Below are 19,271 nucleotides of genomic sequence, written 5' to 3'. Positions count from 1 at the left end.
CTGTCAAATACACGTCCACCGCATGGGTGCTCTGTTTAAGTGCTACTGCGGCTGCAGCTACTGATCTCATGCATGGGGCAGCGCTGCCACAACATTGTCCAAGGCACCAGAAAAATATGCACAAGGCCTCTGTCTTCCACTCTGTTCCTGAGTTAATACTGATAGAGCACAACCTTCTTGCTCATGTACGAAAAGGGTAAAGGGCTTGCCGTAATTAGGAGTCCCGAGTCCCGGGGCACTACACAAAGCGCTTTTGAAAGCGTTGCAGGCCTCCCTCATTTCCTGTGTGCAAATAAAGGGGGTCTGATCCTTCTCTGTCTTTAAACACTGCAAAAAGGGCTTAGCCAAAAATGAGAAATCAGGGATCCAATGATGGCAATACAAGGTAATACCTAACAGGCGTCTCAATTCACTAAAGGTACCAGGATAAGTCATTTCTTGAATTACTCGTTTCCTTCCTGGAGATAGTGATTGGCCATCTGCAGTGAGAACATACCCCAAATAATCAACTTTCTGCTGTACATATTGCATTTTCTTAAGCGACACTTTGTGGGAATGGTGTGCCAAATTTTGTAATACAATCAGAGTTCCTTCCTTACAACTCAATTCGATATCGCCACATGTCAAAATACCATCCACATACTGTATCAGTATTACCTCTGGGGGCAATATAATCTCACCCCATTGTTGTTTCAATGCCTGACTAAAAATAGTCGGACTCTTCGTGTATCCTTGAAGTGCTCTGCAAAACCTATATTGCCACTGTGCTAATACAAAGGAGAAAATGTGTCTAGATTCTTCAGCTATGGGTATGGAAAAAAATGCATTTTTCAAATCAACCACACTGAAATTAGTTGCTGTGGGAGGGACCATTGTAAGAATACTGGTCACACTAGGGACAACTGGATATCTTGGATCCACAACTTTGTTGATCTTTCTCGGGTCAATTATAAACCTATAGGGCAGGGGTCCCCAACCTTTTATTACCAATGAGCAACATTTCCATGTCAGATGGAATGCTGAGCAACATCCGTTCTTTGATGTCATGTATGGACCTTCAGTTGGTGTTAAAATTGCAACACAAATCATAACTGTAATAAGCTCAATATTGCTAATAGAACATGTTAATGATAAGTAATTCATATTAATCTCACCCAAGCGTAATCTAGTCCATCCCATTCATAGTGGTCTTTTAACATCATTTGAAATTAAGTTGGTGCATAAGTCAAAGGTTTAGTAAATTAAGTGGCAAATCTTTAATTTTAAGACACATAAGGGACACAAAATTGTTCAAAAACAGAGTTCTCTCTCATGAAATTTTAATAACATTTAACGGCAAATGTTTTATTTTAAGCATGTTTGAACAGTAACAACAGCCGTAAATTGGAGAATTTCAAACAAAATGTGAAGGCTTATTTTGGGGTCCCCCGAAGGTATTGTCAGAATCTTTAGTAGCAAATGGTGCATTTTTAGGAAAACTAGACAGCATATGGTATAGACCACTTCAACCAGGCTTTGGGGAAATGAGGAAGGGCGATTATCCCCCTAAGAATTCTTGTGAAACGAACATTAGTAGGCCATTAACTAGGACACAACTTGGAACTTTTGAAGACCACTTACAGAAGGGGATTGGGGGTATTTCTTGATATTTTTAATTTTATATGTTCATGGGTGTGTACCTCATCTGCCAAGTGCTCACCCTTGACATGGGGCCAAGCCTGCACTTCGCAAGTTCAAACCTGTGGCAGAGCCGGCTTAGCCATTCATCTTTCCTGGTTGATAAATTGAGTAATAATAACATCTGTTCTGGAAACATTTAGATGCAGGAAAAATGTAGCATGAAACTCAATATTAAAGCAAAAATGATAATCTAGTCACTTAGAAATTATTTCTAGTACCTTAAGTGAATGTCTATCCTAGCTACACTAATTAATTTATCCTGCACAATTTGGAACTTATTCAGATAGGCAAAGTATCATAGAATGAGATTTTTCCACCGGGACACTGAAATACACGAAGTATGTAACATGCGGATATTAGGCATGGGGCCAGCAAACACAAGCCTCACATGTAAATAATGCAAATTAGTTATACAATGAAGGTTTGCGCATGCATGCCACTTATTTGTTTTATATGCAGGTACCAGCTGTACAAAGGCACAGAAATTGTTTGCCCTTGGTGCACTTCCTTTGTGAACAAAGAATACGAAAACACACATTTCATCACAAAGACAATGTAATTTTGTGTGGAACATTTTGGACACGAAAAAAGCATTGTGGCAACGAACGTGTATCTTTCAGGTTGACAGTTGGGCATTCTAATCAATTAGAGTTGCGGTGGAAGGCTCCTTTCGCCCAGAGGCGTTGCTAATGGGGGGCTGAGGGGGCTATAGCCCCTGGTCTTTTGGTTTTGGCCCTTGATAGAAGCTCAGGGACTACAACCGAAAGGCTATACCTAGCCCCGAATCCCGCCGGTTCCAACATTAGCTTAACCCCTGATTTTTTCCAGACCTAGCACCACCACAGCTTTCGCCACAACATTATCTGCACCAATTGTGTACCTGATCTAGGCAGCAGGTCACCTCATAGTGTACCGGAAGTTCCAAAACATTAAAGAATGCTGAAGACTGCAGCTGTCCCAATAAGTATGGGTGCAGTGGGCAGTCATTTTTACAGCAAAGTACCATAGTATTCAAATGGATGGCCAGGCTGGCCTAGTTTCTTTCTCTTCAATCACTGGGGCACATCTCATCTGAAGTTCTAATATATTCTTCTCAGTAGCCACCTCCCTTGACCCCCTGCACCCAACTGGCCATCCCCACCACTCTGCTAACTCTACTAATGTCTCCACAGCTAATGCTTCCACAATCCTGCCTCAGGGTACACTGCCATTGATGTCTCCTCCCTACAGTTTGTTCTATTTTCTTTCTTTTTATATTTTTTTTTATTGACATTAGTGTTGCAAAAGAAAAACAAACTTTTTTGTCAAACCAAACCATGTCTTTTCATCTACATTCCAGGTTCATCGAACGCTGCAGAAAGGAAGGAAAGTGAAGGAAAATGGCAGAAAAGACATGAAAGACAAGAAAGAGAGGGAAAACTAAAACAAGAACCGGGTGCCTCAAGTCAAATAGGTGTTTGGTAAAATCAAGTCCATGAAATTAATGATTGCACAGATTAATTGAGTATTTGTCCCTGAGATTAGGTAGCTCCACCACTCCAGCATATTTCCATTTTTTGGGGCAAATCGTGCCAGATGTAGTGACCGTTGGTCAACAATTTCTGGGCACTCGGTTATTAGATGTTTGATCGTTTCCACATCTTTTGAACAAAACCGGCAGATGTTACTCTTTATCATCGAGTCTTTCCTTCTCATCAAGACCTTGTGAGTGTTGTAAAGGTTTAGCCGTAATCTTAAGAACTGGTTTCGATGGTATCGAGATGGAAATTTAGAATGGTACCTCGGCAGTTCTCCCAGACTATGCGTTGACGTTCCCAGGTCCATTGAAGAAATTAGAGAGCTCAGTTTATCCATATTTGTTATCCAATTCCATTGTCGGAACTTTTTTTCGCTATCTGTGGAATTTGCAGTACCAAGGACATACTAATGCTAATGTCGGCTCCTCGTAGAATTGACTGTAATTTATCTTCCCATTGATTTAGTAGGAAGGCTGATGGGTCGTTACTTTTTGCCTTCACAATCTGCTATGGTTTTGCTGCCGGCGTCAAACGCATTTTCCGAAGAGCTGACATTGATTTCCACACCACAAGAGAGTGTAGAGAGTCTAGACCCAGTTCGTGTCTAATTGCTACCATTGATACACTCAGTGGTAGTTTAAGAACTTTTCGCCAAAAATCCCCTCCAGTTGAGTCCAAAAGCCAGTGTCAATGTTCCAGCCTGCTTCGCTTCCAAAGCAAACAGCAGGCGACACTTTTTGTAAATAAAAAGTTATTACAGGCCGCAAAGTGAATTTGCAATATTTTGCGTGTAATTTCGCTCCTTGCTATGCAAAGATCTTCATTCGGGATAAAACATCATGGGTCCAACTCCACTCTCTTTTTGAGATGTTAAACGACACTCCTAGGTAGCGGATGACTTCTGTTTTCATTAGGGCTTCATTGTACAATTTCCACTTAAACGCTTCTTTCCTTATTTGTGTCTTTGGACCGAAGGCAATAACTTTTGATTTTTTAACATTTACTGCCAGCTGATTTTGAACAAGATAACCTTGTAAAGCTGTCAGCAGTCTTTGGAGTTCAATTTCAGTGAAATCAAGTAGGACAACGTTGTCAGCTTAGATGTTTACCATTCACTTTTGGTGGAAATGACATGGTTTATAACAAGGCTGCTGGTAGATCTGATATAAAAAGTTTGAATAGTAAAGCTGCTAACTGGCAGCCCTGTTTCCCACCTTTAGTTGTTTTTATTTCTTCCGTTAGGTCTCCTTCAGCATTCAGTCGCACCCGAATGGTGGTTTTCGAGTAAAGTGCCATCAGGGGAATCAGTAGCTGGTGTGGACAGCCCCAGGCCTTAAGTTTTTTCCATAGGAGTTGGTGATTGATACTGTCAAAAGCCTGCTTTAGGTCAACGAACGCCAGAAACAATCTTTTCTTGAGTCTTAAGGCATCCAGTTTGCCAAATTTGGGAGCAACAGATTTAACTCCACTCCTATGCCTTTTGTAAACCCAGTTTGCCTTTCGTCGACTAGATTTGCTCTTTCGGCCCAACTTGCAATCTTTTTTTGGAGGAAGGTGGCAAATATTTTTCCCGTTGTGTCAAGCAACGCTATGGGGCGATAGCTCGCCGGATCTTCTCGGTTTCCCTTTTTAAACACCGGGACTATCACTGCACTTGTCCACGAAGTCGGGATTGCCAACTTTGACGCAATATGGTCAAATAGGGCTTTGATGAATTGCGCCCAGTTTTCTTTGTTGGCTTTTAGCATTGAGTTTGATATATAATCAGGAACCGCGGCCCTCAAATTCTTTAAGTTTCGGATGGCATTTTCGATGTCTTCCACTGTTTCAATGACATCCCCTTCGCAGTTTTCAACCAATGGTTTAGCGGTGTCATCAGCGTCTTGTCTTGTGAAGACTGATGTGTAATGCTTCAGCCAGCTTGCAGCATTCACCCCATTTGCTAATGTGAAAACTTGCTTTAAATGTCCAGTATTAATAATTTGCCAGATGTTTCTGCTGTCCTTTTGAATTATTAAATGTAGCATTAGTTCTGCTTGTTCTTGATCTCGAATGCGGTTGAATGATTTTAGCCAGTTTCGGTAGCGTAGACGTCTCTTCGCAATCAGGGAACTTGTATTTTCCTCGCCAGATTTCTTTAATCGCCAAAGATCCTTTTTTAGAATGTTCTTAGCTTCGAATAATTCAGCGCTGAAAGGATGTTTATTTTTTGTTACTTTCATGTTGTGCCTTTTTCTTGATTCGGTCTTATGATGTACTTGTTTCTGAAATTGGGCTAAAGTTTGTTTCAGGTTGAACTTTGATGAAGCAGTTCCTTCCGGTTTTGTTGTTTTATTTCTTATATAATGTTAGTCGTCGGAAATGGCCAACGGCCCTTTTTCATTTGATTTTTCCTTATTCCTGATGGGCTCATGCAGCCTTGTGCCGAGTTGCATTGCCGGACGTGATTTGGCTTTAACTGATTTCTAGGGACGGTTCATGGGACGATCTTCACCCAAGCTATCAAATGTCTCTGAGACGTCGTCGTTCTCAATTGAGTATGTTGAAAGGTCGCACAGATCGATCGAGGAGCTTGAGGATATTTCATCGGACGAGATTGAAATGTCACGTGATCGCTTTATGGATGAATGCGGTAAGGTTCCTGCCTCCTTGGTAGTATCGCGTTTCTCTTTCAACTTTTCTGGTCTGGTTATTATAGGACGCATTGCGGCCACTTCAAGGCGCGGTGGAGTTGTCAGATTTCTTATCAATTTCTTTGCGCCGTTTGAACGTGGCCGTTTCAAAGGGGGTGCTTTCATGATTGTTTTCGACCTATTACCTTTTTTCTCTTTTAATAAATCCAGCTTTGCACTTGCAGATTGTATTGATTTGGCCAGACCTGAGAAAATGCCAAACGAGACATTTTGTATCGCTATTGTTCCGGTTCTGTTTTGAGGTCTTTGAGGTGTCATCCCCTTAACTTGCTCAACATCATCTTTTTGGGGTTTATCCAATTTCGCTACATCTGGTACTTTTGGTTGAGTGTCGCCTGCCATGGTCTGAGGCGCCATCGCCATCTGAACATCTAATACAAGTGGTTGTGTTTTTTCCGGCAGGGTTTTTTTATTCTTTTTGTTTCATTCTCTTTTGCTTGCGAATCCTCTTTCTGTTGGACAGCCGCTGTCCTAGAGTCAAAATTGGTCGATTGGCTCAATGGTGCGCAACACGAGTCGGCAGCTAAGAGGTCTTTTCTGGTGACCATTGAGTGCTGCATCCATTTTACTGTATGAAGTAGCCCATCCATTAAGGTGTCGTTCTGGCAGTGATGTCGAGCGGCTAGGTCACTCAACCGCTCTTGCCATCTTGATGTATGTTCGGCTTCTTGATTTAACTGCGTCTGTAGAATAGTGGTCACTGGCTCGAATGTTTCCATCTTTTCTTTTAAGCAAGGTTTGATCTTTGAAGGTCTCAGGCAGTGATTCATACATCTTTAAAAACGGGAGTAGGGCTGCAGAAGAGGCCGCCAAAACGTTGCTATAAATTTGCTTCGCTGCTGCAGAGGAGAGACTGGGTTTGGATTTAGACCCAAGATTTTCATCCAAACATGAGCGTGAGTTATTAGGATTCTCTGAATGTGAGTCACTACATGTGGATATATTTTCCGTTGGAGCAGCATTATTGTCTCTTAATAATGGTGTTGATTTCGAGCGTGCAGTTCTGGGGGTACTAGCTAGGTCCTTTCTGTTTTAGTGCAAATATGGCTTGAAGATATTAGTTTGCAGGGTTGCGTCTGCAGGACAGTGTATGTTTCTGTCTACATGAGGCGGCACTCCCAGAGTGGTACTCTTTCCTGATGAGAGTTGTAGAATGTCATCCAGCTACACCGCCGGACGCTGCGTGACGGGCTCGATGTTATTATGGTGATGTTCGTCTTGGATTCGCAACCGGGCTGTATTATCAATACCAGCAAATGAGGTATATGGTAACCCATGTGTCTCGGCAAGTGTCTGTAGCGTTTGTTTTTGCTCTACTGTTTTACTTCTAAGTGGTGGAATCACTACACAGATAGGAGGAATTAAAGTCGTGGGGTCAGCATTTCCGGTCAGCCAATGCTCATCGTCTTCAGTTACCAAAGGAGTGCAGACCACCGCTCCAGCTTTTGAAGGTTCGTGCTGGCATTCAATTCCATCGTCGCATTGTGAGGCTTCCATTAGCTCTGCATTTGTGAAGTTAAATGGGGAAAAAACTCATCTACAGTTTCTGCAGTAAGAAGCGACATCTCTGTATGTGTTTTAGTTGTTGGTGGGGAAGATCTCAATGGAGATGAGGGAATCAAAGGTAGATCTTTTAATGTCAATAAGCGCATGTGGTGAAATGAGTCAGAAATATGGGCGTTCTGCATACTCAGAGCTATCCTCATGGCATCATCAATATCAATGATTTCACCGACAGACACAATTTCGGTCGGGGGAGCCTCTAATACGACTGTGGCTTGCTCTCGTTTTTGAAATTGGTCCGGGAGTATGCCATGATTGCTGTGCTCCAATATGTTCTGACCCATGGTACCGGCTGGCAAACTCAATACCGATGTTAAAGCTGCTTCGGCAACAGTGTTCGTTATGCCAGCCGTAGATTTGTTCATGGGCTCTACCAAGGGCTCTAACGAGGATTCGTGGGCTTCGCGGGAGTCATTAGACAAGGCGTACACAAGGAAGCGCTTACCTTCGACTTCTTTGGTACCACGGATGTTGAATCCGACTTGAGGGCGGTCCAAGCGGTGCTGCTGGATCGTTTTGCGCCTTAATACCGGGCCTCCATGGCCCGATTGCACAGTCATAGCAGGGGTAGGCAGGGGTTGGCAAACAGCCAGACGGCCTGTCGCAGACTGACGCAGACTCACTCGGCGCACGACTCGTTGCTTTGAAATAAATAGGCTCTGCCCACAGCCTACAGCCCACAGCCTTAAAGCAACAGCACAGCGCGCTGGTTAAACAAAATATTCCTCAGTATTCACAGTTTCAAAAGAAAGAAAAAGACGTCGCTGCAGCTTCTCTGGCAACCAAAAGACAAGTGGACTGACGCAGACTGACTCTGCGCACGACTCTTTGTTCCTTTTTAGCCCCACACCATATCCCAGAGCAACTGGTGAGAAACATTGCAGGGTCAGGAGAGCAACATGTGGCTTGCGAGCTACACGTTGGGGATCACTGCTATAGGGGGTCACTTCATCTCCTTTCTTATGGACAGGCAAACACAAGAGAATTACATGAACTGTCATCACACTCTTTGACAACTCCAAGCTGTATCAAATCCTTTGCAATTCTGACTAATGCTGCTTCCCCTTCTGGTGACAATTTATATTGCAGAGTCCTTGGCAGAGGAATTCCTGATTTTACCTTTATCACCACAGGGGGAATATTCAAAACACCTACGTCATTGCTGCCAGCAGCCCAAAGTGCTGTGGGCAGTGGCTGTTATTCTGGTGGCAATGGTTCAGCCAGAAAACAACCTCCTATTTTGGACTGACATTTAGTCATGCAAATACCTGTCGGGGAACAATAAATGGTTGCATTTGAGGCTTTCAAAAGATCCAATCCGAGGAGATTTTCAGGATACCTGTTGGTTATAACCATTTGCTTGCCAATTTCACTCCACATATAAATGTTCCAAATTTCTTGGACACCAGAGTACATATGGGCCCCCCACCAAACCCTACAGATACCTTATTTTCACCCGATAGTGGAACTGAGAGGACGGTCTTGACATCAACCAAGCTGCTACCTGCCCCGGTGTCAATCAAGCATTTAACGGTGGGGTGCTGTCCTATTTGTAATTTAACATAAGGTCCTTTCTGATCTATAGGAACAGACACCGCCTCCCCAGGTTCACTAGGGGTGTTTCAGCTGAATGTTGCAGTATCATCAAAAAACATTATTCCACTCTATTCATTTTCCACAAACCCATACCCATTTGCTCCAGTCATTTGACGTTGTGGGGTGCCTGCTGAAAACACATTTCCCTCCAGGTTATTGAATCTCCCTCCCCCTTGGGGAGGCCCTGCAACGATTCCCCCTCACCCCCTACCTCTTCCTCCTGACTGCTGACCATTCTGCGCCATTAGCACAGGACAGTTATTCTTCCAATGTCCGGTCTACAAAATAAGCACTGGTCCAACCTGGGCGGTGTCCATATAAGGGGCACCACCCGCTGAGTTTCTTACCTGGGGCCTCTGGTCCTGGGGTTTATTATATGGTATCTGTATTCATTGTTGCATTAATACTTTGTTTATCTGAGATGGGGTGCTAGCCTGCCAAGTTCTTTCGCCTAATTTGAGTGGCTTTTTGATTCCTTTACGTAATCCTTTCACAAAGCCCATGGCAAAATATCTCTGGCCCGTAAGATCGCTAACAGACTGTCCACTATGCGCCTTAAATGCACCTTCAAATCTCAAAAAATCGCCTCCAACCAGCTCTGCAGGGCCCTGTATAATAGCATCAATTTTCTGGACATTTACATCTACCTTCGGCAATACCTCACTTAATGCCTTCAACATTCTTGTTCCTAAGGTTTTTATTTCTTCAGGAATGAGGTTGGTAGCTTTCCGGTCTTTATCTTGCTGTTCTAATGTGGCCCAAGTAAAGGTGTGTCGGGGGTAATTTTGTAATCTAAATGGTTCCCATATATCAGCCGGGGTTACCAAGGACATTAAAATATCAATGTCTTCAAAAGTCCAGGCACACGTTTTAAACAACGTTCTCAGTTCTTTATAGAATCCCGCGGCATTGGTCCTAGTGTCCGGGGTGCTCTTGGCTATACTAAACAATTCTGCCCTTGTAAAAGGTACATAGACATATGTCTTAGTTATCAATGGAGCCTTACTCTGGTCTGCATTTGCCGTGACGATAGGCGCACATTCTCTTAAGGGTGCCATGGTTTGGGTCCGTGAGAGAAACATTTCTAACAAATCCTTGAACAACCTTCGTGCTCTAGTAGTGTCCTCCTTTTCCCAGTTAGGTTCATATGTCCCTAATTCAGCCTTACATTCTGTCACCTTCCTACAAACATCCTCTCGCCCACCCGCCTTACATTCCGATCCTATCATTTCCAGGAGTCTGTCCAGCCTCACCAGTTGGGTAGCCATGTTATGTGTCTCAAATACTCCTGTCCAGTAGTCCAACTTTCCTCCCTCCTTTTCACCAAGTACCTTTTCAATTAAATCATTGGCAATTATTTCTGCATCTTTGAGGACTTGATGTCTTCTTTCTTTTTCCCATGCCTCCCCGATTTCCTTATCATAGTGGTCTCTCATAACTTTTGTTAGCTTCTGAACTATCTGGGTATACCTATCCCATAGGGCTGCCCGATCCTTCTCAGTGCTAAGGCTCTGATAAACTTCATACAACCCCGTGGGCCAATTGCACTTAGCCTCATTTTTCATCCAACTATGGACAAGGTCACTCACTATGTATTTTCATTACCTGACGGAATTGCATGACCCCTGCCTCTGGGTCGGTAAACAAATCATGTGCAATGTTTTCTAAATTTGCAAATTCAACCTGTGAAAAGGCAGGATGTCTAGCCAGATTCACTCCTTCCACCTCTTCTATACTGTTTGGGTCCATAGTGCCAGACTGGGGAGTATACAGGGGTGGGAATGATGAGGGAGGTGCCAGACTGGGGAGTATATAGGGGTGGGAATGATGAGGGAGGTACAGAGGGGATAGTAGGCCCAATTGTAGATTGGGACATGACCGGTATTGTCAGTCGCAAAAGGTTCTCTGTTAATTTGATTGCATCTTGGTCAGTCTCATTGTCAGGATCGGTGGTTTCTTTCACTGCTGTCGGTAGGAGGGGGTACATACCTTTAGAATATTTTATCAGAGCCGCTCGATCTTTTACATCAAGCCGGTGCTCAAATTCCTTATCATCTAATTCACAAGCTTTTTGTTCTACTGTCCTCCTTTGTCTTTTTCTTTCCTTCTTCCCTTCTGACATTAGTTTTAATGGCCTTGCACAGTCATTGGCGAAGGGCATCGAGTTGGGCCGGTCGAGCCTTTTTCCTAAGTAGAACTAATTCCAGATGTTCTATTGTTTATGAATCAAAAGTCCCTGTCTTTGGCCACTAGTATTGTACTGACTTCTTCGTATATTCTTCCCAATATTTACAAAAGTGTGTTGCTCCCAGCCCATAATTAGTCAACACTCATGCAGCAGGTGCATGTGCATGCATAAGTTTCTCATTACCATTCTTATCACACAAATTACCCATCTTCAATCATTTAGCTTTACCAGGATTAAAATAATACGTACCACATAATGGATGCCAATACCGTCCATCAATACAATATCTGCAGATACAACTAACTCACCACACCAATGGAGACTTCGGTACTCTGTCAGGTTCGTCGGGCCTTCGGCAGGGTAGCCTCCTCTGCCCCGTCCTGAGCCCATCTTTCAACAAGGACAGCGCTGTTTGTGCATCAAAGGTGCGATAGACATGGGGCCCGATGTCAGCGTTTAAGACAGGGTTCAATGGAGGGCACACTTAAAATTATGGGCTACCGCTACAAAGGCCCACCCAGGGACGCCAATGTAAATTCTAAAATTTCAATGGGCGAGGTCTCCTTCAATAAACACACTAGTAAGTGGGTTCAACAATCATTTATTGCAATCATTACAGCTTTCACAAAAGCGAATCCTTCCCTGGAATGTATGAGGAAACAGTCTTTGTTTGACATCCGTGCGCTGTCCTGGAATGTATGTAATAATAGTCCCTGTCCGGCCTTTGTACTCCTTTCTGCAAGGGCTGGGAAAACAGCCCAAAGTATTTTAGGCAGGAAATTGAAATTATGAATGTGTTTCCTGTTTTGTCAGCCATAGGACTCCATGTTAGTTTTTGTTATAAAAGGCCCTCAGTCTGTAACGTTAGCAGCTCACTTGGGCACTACCCTTCTGGTGGTGTGTTAGAGTCAGCCCTTTTGCAAAAGCTCTAATGATTGCAATAAATGATTGTTGAACCCACTTACTAGTGTGTTTATTGAAGGAGACCTCAGCCATTGAAATTCTAGAATTTACAATGGTAAAATACATTCTTTGATGCGCCTAGGGATCCCCTGCTTCTTCGCAAGCAGGGTTGTCAGTATACCGTCCCACCTATGTAGTTAGCTCTGCACGTGGCAATTTTTCCAAGCCACATGCCTGTCTTCTCGACGTCACTCAGCAAATGCTGTGCAGCAAGCCCACCTTAATGTATACCTATTTGCTGAGGCAATTTGGGTGCGGAGTGAACCGTGCTCACCCGCATCGATAAGGGGTTAGGGAGGATGCGGGCCACCTTCCTGCATGGACCCAATACATTGTTTTTTATATTGCACATCTAATCGCTTTACATAGTTTATATTTACATACATTATTATTGTTCCCCAAATGAAGTTGGTACTTTATTCATCTCAGCCGGATGCAAGGCTGATTGGCTTTGCCGGTTTTGGGACCTGTACCCTGCACATCAAAACCGATCCCTGCATCAGCGTTTAAACCCCCATTGAGCCAGCGTGCTGGCTTTCTCGCTGTTTTCATTCATTCATGCGATCTTTTAAACAAGTGCTGGATCCTTATTTGTCCTGCCCCAGTTTTTTGGACTGCTTTGTATGGCACTGAACTTTCCTCCCACAGGCCAGCCATTTTTACAGTCTGGGCCTTATACGAGCACCCAACATTTGAAACTATCTCTATTTTCCATTATGTTTTCATATTTTTACCCCGCCCCGGGATTTGGCTTTCTGATGAATTGTTGATGTTTTTCCCTCTTAATGCTTCCATAAGAATATCCGAGACCGCCGACTATGCGACAGAACTATCACGTTGTCCATTGCTAGGGGTTTTCAATGTTGCGTGTGCTTTTGTAAAATGTAATATCTTCAGTTTGCCCTAGCTTGCATTTCAGAGCCTGTCACTATTTGAATCCCAGGTAACTAACAGTTCATCCATTATCTCCTAAATGTTCTGTGCGGTTGGATTGTCTATTAAAAAATGTATGGCACGCCCAGATATACTAACGACTGAAATTGAGCCATTGTAGGGCGCCATGTTCATTGCTTCTGGGTGCTGGGGTTGTTGTTGATGCTTGGAATATTCCCTTTTGTGATCACCTAAGGAGCATGCAAGAATATTCTTGTTGCATATCTGCCGTAACCCTTTAATTGCGTCTTGTGCCATTCGCTTCTTTTAGTTGATGAATACCTACTGCCACATTTTATATAGAGCTTCCAATGTGCCGTAATCAGCCCACTTTATAAGTGCTAAACATCTGGGGTGCCTTGTACCGCCCTTTGATGTTCCTTGTTGTTTGCCATTAGCTTAGGGGTGTAGTTTGTACGGGGATAGCATCGAACTGTGACCCACTTTAAACCACTTCCAACAATACTATAATTTACCCTTTCATGGTGGGGCCACTCAATGAGTGACCGGAATCCCAGCCTCAACACTCTACCGTTGTTAGCTTTGGTGCCAATGCGTTGCTCTGAGGCGATTTTCCCCAGTCCATTTTTAGCAACTCCTTACAGGACCCTTTACTAGCGCAATCTCTGTAAATGCAACCTGCATGTTCATGGTAAGGAGACCCCTCTGCTCTTTAACACTTACCAAAAACGTCTCCATCATTTTGCCATGAAGCTTCAGACAACTGTGCTATGTTTTTTTCATGCGCCTCTGTTGTCTGTGATCATACCGTGCAGTGTTCTTGACGTGGCTTATCCAAAAGCCCTGTTGTCAACCTTCCTTCTTCTGCTGTTTTAGAAATGTTGGCTGCACTACATTCTTTTTGCCTTTCCATGTGCTCTTCCTGTCCTACCTACAAAGTAATGACCCACTATCCAGGCCGGTTTGTAGGGGGCTTCTTCATCTTTGTTCTTCTTTTTCTCTTTGTGTTTCTTTCCCTGGACCTTTTGGGTTGCTGTTTGTTCTTTGCTCCTCTCTGCTTGTGCCTTTTTGGTAGCTGGTCCCACCTCTTCTTCCATTATCAATGCTTTAGTCTTCAGATGAGTTACCACAGTCTCTTTCTTACATATGAGAAACGTGGGTCTTGAACCTTGGTCTTGCAGGGTTAACGACCCAGCAATTAAACACTAGGCCAGAGAGGGCTTTGCATTCAAACCTTCTTGTGGACTTGCTATTTTAAAATCAGCTGTCTTTTACAAAACCTGTTTGTGTCTGTTCAGGTATGTTTTAACCAGTTGACTTTTCGAGGCTTGCTAGTTTCTGTGCTTTGTCAGGAATTATCTGCCATGTTTTTTTCCTTTTTGTTCTCAGGCTGAGAATAAGTTCTATTTCGTGAATCAAAGTCTTTGGAGCTGCGTTGCTCCTTTTTACTTTACTTTATTATATTTATACTGCACACCACTGACATTAACATACAGACATTGGACCTAAGTACAGCGGAAATCCTGGTAAGACCGAGGCATATATGGGGGCCGATAGGTCACAAGGCAGTAACATTGTTGTGCCTATCTAAACAGAAAAGTCTTGAGCCTCTTCCTAAACAAGCCAGTCGATCATTCTTCCCTGATATCTGGAGGAATAGAATTACAGGCAGTAGGTGCTGCTGCAAAGAATGCCCCTTTTTTACTTGGGACATCCTAAAGGCTGGAATTCTTAATTTATTTTTGTTTTTTGATCTGAGATTGCGTGTGTTCGATTTTAATTCCAGCACTTCAATCAAATACAGTGGCGATGATCCTGCCAGGCGCTTATGATTTATCAGGAGAAGACAAAAATCAATTATGGCTTCAGTGAGGAGCCAGTGCAGGCTCCTTCTTGCCTCTGAGACATGATCCCTTCTATTAAGATCCAGGATAGTTCTAACAGCATTATTCTGTATAACCTGAAACCAGCCCATATCAAACGTAGGCCAGCTGGCAGACTATTACAATAATCAAGCCTGGACCCAATTATGGTCTTGGCTAATATCTTGCGGTGCTCTTGAGATAAAAGGCCGTGCTTGAGTCTGGAGCTGCCGAGCTGTGTCTTCATGTTGAGGTTACAGTAAAAAAAAAAAAGACCCCCAGAGTCTTCACTTTGTTTTTGGTTTTTATAACGCAACCATCAATTTGAAACGGGAATAATCGGTTCCCATCTTTCTGGTTTTGGCCTCTGTGCCTACAAGCATCAATTCAGTTTTACCAGTGTTTAGAGCAAGCCCATTGTTAAACATCCACCGTTGGATCAGTGCATAGATCCGATTGATGGTTTTCTCACCTCAACATAATTACCAGAAAGAGGGATGACACATTGCGTGTCATCCGAGTAATTTGCGAAGTCTATTTTATTTTCTTCTAGAAGATTGAGAAATGGAACAATAAAGATGTTATAAAATGAGGGAGACAAGCGGGCCCCCTGGGGTAAGCCGTGTGTAAACATGACAGGTTCTGCATCTGCTGATGCACTACTGACTCTACGCCATTGATTACTGAGGAAAGATTCAACCCAGCATGCAACTGACACAGAGAATCCTGCCACCTCCCTTAACCTAGTGATCAATAATGCTTGATCTACCAGGTCAAAGGCGGCAGAGAGGTCCAACAGCATCAGCATGACTGTCTGCCCATTGTCCAGGAATCGGAGAAGTCTAGACTTACTTAGAAGGGCAGTCTCAGTGCCATGATTCTCCCTGAATCCTGACTGCCATTTATTCAAGATCTTGTTGCTCTTGAGATGTGTCATGACTTGTGTATATGCTACACTATCAAGAATCTTCAGCAGTAATGGGGAGTTAGAGATTGGTCTATAGTTCAAAGGGTTTAGCGGACATAAACCGGTCTTCTTCAGAAGGGGCGTAATCTATGTGTTCTTAATGCCCACAAGTACATGACTTTCCCTGAATGAGGAATTAACAAATTTACACAGGTTTCAGGTTTTCTATTAGCAATGCCAGTTCTGACTCTGTCACTGGTTTAAAAAAGAACTGTTCATCTTGCTGCTTCTGCCTTTGTTTTCGTTAGCCGATGGTCTCCTCTGTGCTGGGTTGCTCCGGCAACATGGGCTTAGTCAGTAACAAACGTTGTTACATTTTCCCAGGCCTCCTTCGCGCTTCCCGTTTCTGCGCTGCTTGCAGTACCCGCCGGTTGGAGTTTCACGCCAGTCCTGCTGCTGCTTGTTCTTGGATAGCATTGTGAGTCTATGGCAGAGGGATAGGGAGGGGAGGGGGCTGCTAGCGGTTGACTTCCCGCTCCCCTGGGGTGTGTGCAGCGTGCTCCCCAGAAGCTGCTGCTGCCTCTGCGACCACTCTGATACCTGCTCTGGGTGTTTTGTAGCAGCTCCTTGGAGGCTCTTCGTTCACTTTGTGCCTCCTAACTTGCTTTTATTTGTCGATACGCGGCTATCGGCCTCGCTCCAACTCACACCTTTCAAAACCGAGCAACACGCCCTGAGGTGTGCTGAGCGAGCTCCGTGGAGCCACACTTGCGATTTTATGCAGAATTAAAAGGCAGCGACTCGCTCTCGGTAGGGCTCCCCCAGACAGGGTGTAAAGCACCCAAGAAAGAGAATGTGGCAAAACCACCTTGCTGAAAATGTTTTGTATTATACTGTCGTGACCTGCTTCCGACCCCGAACAGGGTGTAAACCACCTCTGTAGCAAAGCATGCAAAACCACTTGCAAACGAAAAGATGGATCTGCGAGTGCAGAATCCAGATGCACTCTGAGGGGAGTGTTCTTTCTGCAGGGCTGCTGTAGCAGCCCTGCATATATAGGGCAAATATGGCCTGGGGCCATGCCAGATATGGCTACTGGCCACCCAAATGGCTGGCCTGTGCAGACAGCCACTTCGCAACTATGCGAGTGGCTTCCTGCCTCTCCCTTTTCCTATCGTTAGTGTGTCCTGGGTTGCCTCCCTGGGAGTCCTGCAGCAGGAGAGGTCAGCAGGGTTGGGGGATAGGAGAGGGAAGTGGTGTGCCTTAAGGCCGCTTTTTTTTCCCCCTTTCCCTCCTCTGTACCCCGTGGTTAGCTCCCAAGCAGAAGGGCTTGTGCCCTTTAGCTTCATTGGGGTGCCCCATCATTCCGAGGCACTGGACATTCTCCCAGCAAATGCTCAGAGAGGCTTTTTGATCTAGTCTTCTCTCCCAGCAGGTATTCTGAGAGGATCCGTCATCCAGCCTGTGGGGGCCCCAGCACAGGTCGCGCCCGCTCCGGCTCTCTTACTTACCCACGGCAGACCGGACAGCTGATGGACAACAAACCCTGGGAGGTGGTCATGGTGGGGGCGGTTATCAAATCTCTGCTCCCCCTGCAGCAGCCCCAGCACACGGTTCCTGCTCCAACTTGTCACCAGTACGTTAAGGTTGACTGATGGACACAGAGACACAGGTAACGGTGATCACGTCTTCTTTATTGATGTAGTCACAGTGTTCTGTGTAGGCAGGTGGCATATAGTAAGTAGTCCAGAAGATGTCACCAATAATCCGCACCACCACACAGGCAGGTCCAAACCCAGTTATTCTCTCAGCAATACTAACTGCCCCTTACAGAATGCTTATGCTTAATGCTTATGCTTAACTTCATGCAACACTCCACAATGTCACATACATGACATCACGTCCATGTAACAATAAGAACCCGCAATAGGCTGCTAGCCATGACCTAACCTTAACGATTTGATCCGGTCAAGGGGGTGCGGGCAAAGAACTTTGAGTACTGCCCATGTCCTGTTTCCAATTGTACACTGAGAGCGTTTTTGCTGTGCCAGTTGCAACCTGACCATGCCTTGAATCTGCTATCATGGCACTTATGGTGCTCGCTGTGAGGTGTACATGACGTTGCTACGCTGTAGGCGATGATCAGCTCTTGGGGTGCTGACCGGGTTGGTGCTGTTTGTGCCCTGTGAGTGATCAGAGAACACTAACATGCCCGGTTGTTGATACCCACGGCCACTGGTTGATGTCCACTGTTGTCGGACACAGAGCTCTCAAGCTTCCCGTGGCCATGCACAAGAAGGCCATCCAGTTCTGTTTTTCCCCCTTTGGATTCTGGGACGTGTACATTGTTCCCTCCAATTTCAAATTTAGGAAAATTAAAAGTCCCAGAATTCCGAGGACAAACAGAACTGGATGGCCTTCTAACTCTGGTGACAGGAAACGTGAGAGCCCTGCAGTCATGAGGGTGCTAAGGTTATGAGATGGCTCCATATCACCACCACGAAGGACACCCTACTTCCGTCCTAGACTATGTTTTACTTTACCTTTTGTCTTTTTTATTCAATTAAAGTAAGAACGTAACTAATGAAGATATACAATCACACGACTGGGGCATACATAATGATGCATTTATGCCCCCGTCGTGTGATTGTATATCTTCACCAGTTACAAGTCCAATCCTGGTATTGACTTTGCATTCGGGGGCATGTTTTCCGGGGTTTATATAAAGGATTACAATTCCCAGAGTGTAAAACGAGGACTTGGCTAGCATCAACCGTGCTTGCATGTATGCAGATGTGCACATTATTTCTGCCCCCTCCTCGGAGGACAGTGCCCCTGCACTAGAGTGTTGATCACACGCCCTGTGACTCTGGGCGAAGCCTTGAGTAGTAGAATCTCCTGCATTTGTGTACTACTTGCCTTCGCAATGGGGGAGCTGAGTCTTCCCTGTTGAAAGGGGAAAGATGTGGGAAAAGAAGGCGGGCGTGCCAGGGTAGACGTGTCTCTTACTTGTTCAAACATCGCGGATGACAGGTGGCAGTGACAGTCCACCAACCCCCTGGGGGGCGTGGCGGTTTCCTCCATCGGGTTCCCCAATGCACAGACACCAACAATACCAGCGACGTATTCAATTCAGTGCCCTTTCGGTATGGTTTTCCTAGCAAAAACTGCGCATGTGCAGCAAAGTCGTGACGGAAACCATTGGTTGGTTTCCAGCGTGTGGCGCATGCGCCATAGACTCTGTAGCGGGCACAGGACCAAAGCTGTCTATGGACGCGCATGTTTGTGCACTGGCCAGGAAGAGAGGAGGGGGTTGGATTTGGAAAAAATATACCACACAGGAAAAGCGTAGACAAAAGAGATTGAAAGGCAGAAAGTGCAAGTAGACAAGACAAAGGAACACGGTGA

The 19,271-nt window shown here is 44.6% G+C and overlaps 1 protein-coding gene across 3 annotated transcripts in view; it reads right to left on the bottom strand.

The window, feature by feature from the left end:
- TATDN3 (TatD DNase domain containing 3) overlaps positions 1-19,043 on the bottom strand; it is a 481,102-nt gene extending 462,059 nt beyond the window's left edge. The window contains exon 1 of one of the 3 annotated variants that reach the window (XM_069608538.1): positions 18,873-19,043. In XM_069608538.1, coding sequence (XP_069464639.1) covers positions 18,873-18,947 — 75 coding nt within the window. In that variant the 5' untranslated portion in view covers positions 18,948-19,043. The remainder of the gene's footprint in view (positions 1-18,872) is intronic. The other 2 variants (XM_069608539.1, XM_069608537.1) reach the window with 2 other exon arrangements.
- Between the last annotated feature and the right edge of the window lie 228 nt (positions 19,044-19,271).

The sequence above is a fragment of the Ambystoma mexicanum genome, chromosome 4q (assembly GCF_040938575.1).
Source record: "Ambystoma mexicanum isolate Mex_15411 chromosome 4q, UKY_AmexF1_1, whole genome shotgun sequence".
Taxonomy (NCBI): Eukaryota; Metazoa; Chordata; class Amphibia; order Caudata; family Ambystomatidae; genus Ambystoma; species Ambystoma mexicanum.
This window is presented reverse-complemented; position numbering and strand designations above follow the sequence as displayed.